The 6,576-nt window shown below is 36.7% G+C and overlaps 1 protein-coding gene across 4 annotated transcripts in view; it reads left to right on the top strand.

Annotated features, from left to right (window-relative positions):
• Positions 786-6,576, top strand: part of LOC104787923 (putative phospholipid-transporting ATPase 9) — a 7,021-nt gene continuing 1,230 nt past the window's right edge. Inside the window, exons 1-12 of one of the 4 annotated variants that reach the window (XM_019246083.1) lie at positions 786-1,581; positions 1,825-2,321; positions 2,421-3,778; positions 3,868-3,978; positions 4,055-4,331; positions 4,414-4,502; positions 4,616-4,724; positions 4,811-5,020; positions 5,100-5,225; positions 5,311-5,409; positions 5,508-5,699; positions 5,787-6,111. In XM_019246083.1, the coding sequence (XP_019101628.1) occupies positions 1,917-2,321; positions 2,421-3,778; positions 3,868-3,978; positions 4,055-4,331; positions 4,414-4,502; positions 4,616-4,724; positions 4,811-5,020; positions 5,100-5,225; positions 5,311-5,409; positions 5,508-5,699; positions 5,787-6,111 (3,301 nt within the window). In that variant the 5' untranslated portion in view covers positions 786-1,581; positions 1,825-1,916. Of the gene's footprint in view, positions 1,582-1,824; positions 2,322-2,420; positions 3,779-3,867; positions 3,979-4,054; positions 4,332-4,413; positions 4,503-4,615; positions 4,725-4,810; positions 5,021-5,099; positions 5,226-5,310; positions 5,410-5,507; positions 5,700-5,786; positions 6,571-6,576 lie in introns of those variants that run through there. The other 3 variants (XM_019246084.1, XM_010513583.2, XM_010513580.2) reach the window with 3 other exon arrangements.

Below are 6,576 nucleotides of genomic sequence, written 5' to 3'. Positions count from 1 at the left end.
TTGTGTTTTTAGTAAAATATTTTATATTTTGAAAAAGAGAAAACACGTACTATACACAATAAATAAGATACTAATTAAGTTTTAGTTATTGAGTGTCCACGATGTATAATATATGGGATCTAATTATGACATTTATGTATAATAGTACTACTATTTGATAAATGATACTATTATGACTTCTAAACTGTTCAATTGTTTAAGTAAAATGACTTTTTTTTTTTTTTGGGTCTATTATCGTTCTCACTAGGACATGCCAATATGCCATTCACGTTAAACTCTCGATAGCACTGTATAATAGTACTCTTTTCCATTCTCAGTGTTGTGGTTTAGCATTAGACGAATTAGATTTTGAATAACGCTTATAGAATCTCATTAGAAATCACCATTAAGATTACCAATCTAAAGTCTTAAGCGGTCACCAAACAATCGGCCGTCCACAAGTACATGCACCCTGTTCCGATTAAAAATCAACATGAATCTAGTTAGGTGTTAACTTGGTCTGTCCACTTTGTGATATTTAAACCTAAAAATCATTCTAAAACCTAATTTATGACAACGTACAGTGTTTTTTGTAGACAAGTTTTGGTGTAAAAAAAAAAAAAAAATCACCTAATCGCTCTCTCTCTTTTATGAAAATGTGAATAGTCACTCTTATTAGTATAGTTAGTTACCCTCAACCGATTAAATTCCTTGTAAGCAAGAGTTTGAAATCAAATGGTACACTTACTAGTAACATAATTAAATTACATAAGTAGAAGTAAATCAAAAATAGAGATCTCAAATTTTAATGTGTTTGACCCCGAATTTTGTGTGTTGTGTTGGTCACCTCTCTCTCCGCCATGACGGCGCATCTAATGTTCCTCCTTTCGATTCTTCTTCTTTCTCTTCTCTAACCAAAAACAAAAAAAAAATAAACTCTCACTTCTTTTTTTTTTTTTTTTTTTTTTTTTTTTTNGATCATCTGACAGTAACAAAATCATCCTTGTTTTGAAACTGTCAGATCATCTCAGTCTCTTTGTCCTTCTTTTTTTTTTTTCTTGTTTCCAACAGTCTAAGAACAAAAAGGTTTCAACTTTTTTGTGTGTTTGAACCAAATTAAAAAAATTCAGCATTTTGATTTGCTGTTATTATTTCCAGGTGGGGGGAGGGAAACAATGACTTGTCCGAATCTTGGCACTTTCTCTGTGTTTTTATCTTGTTCGTCTTTGTCTTCCCAATTTGTTTGGATGATGAGATGATACACATTTTTTTTTTTTGGTTATAAAAAGCAGACAAATTGAACAGTTGAAGCAGATAGATATACACACACATTTTATTGAGATCTCCCCTCCTCTCTCTTGTTTCCTTCTTCTTCTTCTTCTTCATAGCTCTGTTTTTAAAAATCTCAACTTTCTCAAAGATCATCCCTTCAGCTCTCTCACTCACTTGATCTCTGATCTTTTTTTTTCCCGAGAAAATTCCTCATTTTCCCGAGAAAATAAATTAAAAAAATTCGAAGAAAACGAGGTCTGATTATATAAACCAATCAAGTCACGGTCTTCTCTGCTTTTTTCCTCTCTGTTCTGTTCGGTTGGTTTCACGGTATTGTCTTTTTTTCTTTTCTTTTCTTTTACTTTTTTTTTCCCCACTTTATAAAAAAAAAAAAAAAAACCTGAAAATTATGTTTCTTGGTTTCTTCGTTTTTAAAACTCTTCTCCCGGGTGTTGTTGAAACAAAAACAAAAACTAATGTTCGAATCTCATCACTTGAACAACTTACTCGTTTCCCGTGTCTGAAACTTAAAAAGATTTATTTTTTTTTTCTTTTGTTTATTATAATTTTCAGGTTTCTTGAATATCTGAAAACAAAATTGCAGATTTTGTTTCAGTAAAGATTCCAACTTTGGCTTCTCAAGTAGCTGCTGCAAGGTGTTTAAAATGGCAGGAGGTGGAACAAAGAGAAGAAGGAGAAGACTACAACTAAGTAAGCTATACACGCTTTCATGTGGTAAAGCATGTTTTAAGAAAGACCATTCTCAAATCGGAGGACCTGGTTTCTCTCGCGTTGTTTACTGCAACGAACCTGATTCCCCTGAAGCTGATTCTAGGAACTACAGTGATAACTATGTGAGGACTACTAAGTACACTCTTGCTACTTTTTTACCCAAATCACTGTTTGAGCAGTTTAGGAGAGTCGCCAATTTCTACTTCTTGGTTACTGGGATCTTGGCTTTCACTCCTCTTGCTCCTTATACTGCTTCTAGTGCCATTGTTCCTCTCCTTTTCGTTATTGGTGCTACTATGGTTAAAGAAGGTGTTGAAGATTTGCGCAGGCAAAAACAGGTAACTCTTTTTTTTATCTCTTCTCTCTGATTGTGATTAGATGCTTTAATTAGATTAGTTAAGTGAAACTGAAACAGAAGCTTTTCTGTGTGTTTTTAGGATAATGAGGTGAATAATAGGAAAGTTAAAGTGCATAGAGGTGATGGTAACTTTGATTTAAAGGAGTGGAAGACTTTGAGTATTGGAGATATAGTGAAGGTAGAGAAGAATGAGTTTTTCCCTGCAGATCTTGTTCTGCTTGGTTCTAGCTATGAAGATGCTATTTGCTATGTTGAAACGATGAACCTTGATGGGGAGACTAATCTGAAAGTTAAACAAGGACTTGAAGTAACTTCGTCTTTGCGTGACGAAGTTAACTTCAAGGGCTTTGAGGCTTTTGTCAAATGCGAGGATCCAAATGCTAATTTGTATTCTTTTGTTGGTACCATGGAGCTTAGGGGAGCTAAATACCCTCTCTCACCACAACAGCTTCTTTTGAGAGACTCAAAACTCAGGAACACAGATTTCATCTTTGGAGCTGTTATCTTCACTGGTCATGACACAAAGGTTATTCAGAATTCAACAGATCCTCCATCTAAGAGAAGCATGATTGAAAAGAAGATGGATAAGATCATCTACCTAATGTTCTTTATGGTGGTTGCTATGGCGTTTATTGGTTCTGTTATCTTTGGAGTTACAACAAGAGAAGATCTTAAAGATGGTGTGATGAAGAGATGGTATCTGAGACCAGATAGCTCCAGGATCTTCTTTGACCCCAAACGAGCTCCCATTGCTGCAGTCTATCACTTTCTAACGGCGATTATGCTTTACAGTTATTTCATTCCTATATCTTTGTATGTCTCAATAGAGATTGTTAAAGTCCTTCAGAGCATCTTCATCAACCAGGATATACACATGTACTACGAGGAAGCTGACAAGCCAGCTCGTGCACGTACCTCTAACCTGAATGAAGAACTTGGCCAAGTGGATACAATTCTTTCAGACAAGACGGGAACATTGACTTGTAACTCCATGGAGTTCATCAAGTGTTCTATTGCTGGTATCGCTTATGGCCGTGGTGTTACTGAGGTGGAGATGGCTATGGGAAGCAGAAAAGGTTCTTCTTTGGTGTTTCAGAGTAATGAGAATGATGATATGGAATTTAGTAAAGAGGCAATTACTGAAGAATCAACTGTGAAAGGATTCAACTTTAGAGATGAAAGGATCATGAATGGAAACTGGGTCACTGAGTTTCATGCCAGTATGATTCAGAAATTTTTCAGATTACTCGCGGTATGCCATACAGTGATACCTGAAGTGGATGAGGATACAGAAAAGATCACTTATGAGGCTGAGTCGCCTGATGAAGCAGCGTTTGTTATTGCAGCAAGGGAGCTTGGGTTTGAATTTTTTAACAGAACTCAAACTACTATTGCGGTAAGAGAGCTTGATCTACTGACTGGCAAACGAGTTGAAAGGTCAGTCCTATCTCCTCTTCGTTATTTTATACTATCAACATTTTTATATGTTTTTAGTTACTTGATTGAAATGGTGTTTGTGTCTGCAGGTTGTACAAAATCTTGAACGTTCTTGAGTTCAACAGCACGAGGAAAAGAATGTCAGTTATAGTGCAGGATGAAGATGGGAAACTCTTATTACTTTGTAAAGGAGCAGATAAGTAAGTGACCTTTGACTTCAGAAAACCTTTTCCTATACATATTGGAACTTAGTTTTTGATTTGTTTTGTTTTCTAGTGTTATGTTTGAAAGACTTTCCAAGAATGGTAGAGAGTTTGAAGAGGAAACACGGGACCATGTGCACGAGTATGCTGATGCAGGACTGAGAACTTTGATACTTGCATATCGTGAACTTGATGAGAAAGAATATAAAGTTTTCAATGAGAAAATCAGTGAAGCCAAGAGTTCGGTTAGCGTTGATAGAGAATCGCTGATAGAGGAAGTCACAGAGAAGGTTGAGAAAGACTTGATTCTCCTTGGAGCAACTGCTGTTGAAGATAAACTCCAAAATGGAGTAAGCAAAACCACTGATGATATATTTACATGACTAATGTATATGATTGATGAATTGAAATACTCTATATTTTCTCTTTCAGGTCCCTGATTGCATTGACAAGCTTGCTCAAGCAGGCATAAAGATTTGGGTTTTGACTGGTGACAAAATGGAGACTGCTATCAATATTGGGTATCAGTTTCTTGGTATCACCTTAATATATTATATACTCTTTGAGTTTCTGCATGCATTTTTTCTACTGTCTTTCCACTCTATGAACCCTTTTGTGTATTCGTCTTTGACAGCTTCGCTTGTAGTTTGCTCAGACAAGACATGAAGCAGATCATAATCAACTTGGAGACCCCTGAAATCCTATCACTGGAAAAAACTGGAGAAAAAGATGCCATTACAAAGGTAAAGATAGCCAAGAGACATTTGATATGTAGCTGAATAGTTTAGCATTAGATGAATGAATCAATGTGTCTAATTTTATCTTGCAGGCATCAAAAGAAAATGTCTTGGCTCAGATAATTAATGGAAAGACTCAGTTGAAGTATTCTGGTGGGAACTCTGATGCATTTGCTTTAATCATTGATGGAAAATCACTTGCTTACGCGTTGGATGATGATGTAAAACACATCTTTCTTGAGCTAGCTGTTGGTTGTGCATCTGTCATCTGTTGCCGGTCATCACCAAAACAGAAAGCTCTGGTTAGTTTTTGTTTTAAGTATTCTTTTGTATACTTTTTACCTCTATCAAGATTGTCTCAAGAACGAAATGGCAATGTAGGTGACAAGACTAGTAAAATCTGGAAATGGTAAAACGACATTAGCAATTGGTGATGGCGCTAATGATGTTGGAATGCTTCAAGAAGCAGATATAGGCGTTGGAATTAGCGGTGTGGAAGGAATGCAGGTTCAGTTTAGATTTGTATAACTCATTTGTTTCTTTTTGTTGTGTATTGTTTCTTTTTGTGGGCTAATCCTGATCCTTTGTTCAGGCTGTAATGTCCAGCGACATTGCGATTGCTCAATTCAGATATCTGGAACGTTTGTTACTTGTCCATGGACACTGGTGTTACAGGCGTATCTCGACAATGGTAAATACCATTCCACATCTCTAAACCGAACATTACATTACATTACGTGCAGAGAAGTTGATATATTTTGGTTCTAACTAGTTTTCTCTTATTCACAGATTTGCTACTTCTTCTACAAGAACATTACATTCGGTTTCACGCTCTGCTTATATGAAACATACACAACATTCTCATCGACACCTGCCTACAACGACTGGTTTCTATCTCTTTTTAATGTCTTTTTCTCATCCCTTCCGGTTATTGCTCTCGGTGTCTTCGACCAGGATGTCTCCGCACGGTATTGTCTAAAGGTAAACTTATTCATTGCATTATTACAACAGCTTAATCTTTCGAACAGTTTGTGCCAACTTCTTGCTTTTCCTTGGTTATATATGCAGTTTCCGCTTTTATATCAAGAAGGTGTGCAGAATGTTCTATTCAGCTGGCGCAGGATACTTGGCTGGATGTTCAACGGATTCTACAGTGCAATAATCGTTTTCTACCTCTGCAAAAGTTCTCTCCAATCTCAAGCTTTCAACCACGATGGGAAAACTGCAGGAAGAGAAATCCTAGGGGGGACAATGTACACTTGCATTGTGTGGGTTGTGAATTTGCAGATAGCATTAGCTATCAGTTACTTCACTCTGATCCAGCACATTGTGATTTGGAGCTCCATCGTTGTTTGGTACTTTTTCATCACGGTGTATGGAGAACTTCCATCAAATATATCAACCGGTGCATATAAAGTCTTTGTTGAAGCTCTAGCGCCTTCACTTTCTTACTGGCTCATTACTCTCTTCGTCGTTGTCACAACGTTGATGCCTTACTTCATCTACTCTGCACTTCAGATGAGCTTTTTCCCAATGTACCATGGGATGATACAATGGCTAAGGTACGAAGGTCAGTGTAACGACCCAGAGTACTGTGATATGGTGAGACAAAGATCGATAAGACCTACAACAGTTGGGTTCACTGCCAGATTAGAAGCTAAAAAGAGATCAGTTAGGAGATCTGAGCCTGAATCATGACAACAGAACTAACCTGTCTCCTCTTTCAATGGTTTTTCATATTCAACTGACTCGCAGAACGTAAATAGAACCATAAATATATGGAAGCATATTTCTTGGCTTCAGACTGGATCGAAGAAGGCTTTTTCCAACAAGTTGTTGTACATTCTGCTGATTCTTG

Source organism: Camelina sativa, chromosome 5 (genome assembly GCF_000633955.1).
Source record: "Camelina sativa cultivar DH55 chromosome 5, Cs, whole genome shotgun sequence".
Lineage (NCBI taxonomy): Eukaryota > Viridiplantae > Streptophyta > Magnoliopsida > Brassicales > Brassicaceae > Camelina > Camelina sativa.
Note: the sequence above shows the minus strand (reverse complement) of the source record. Positions and strands in the feature narration are given on the sequence as shown.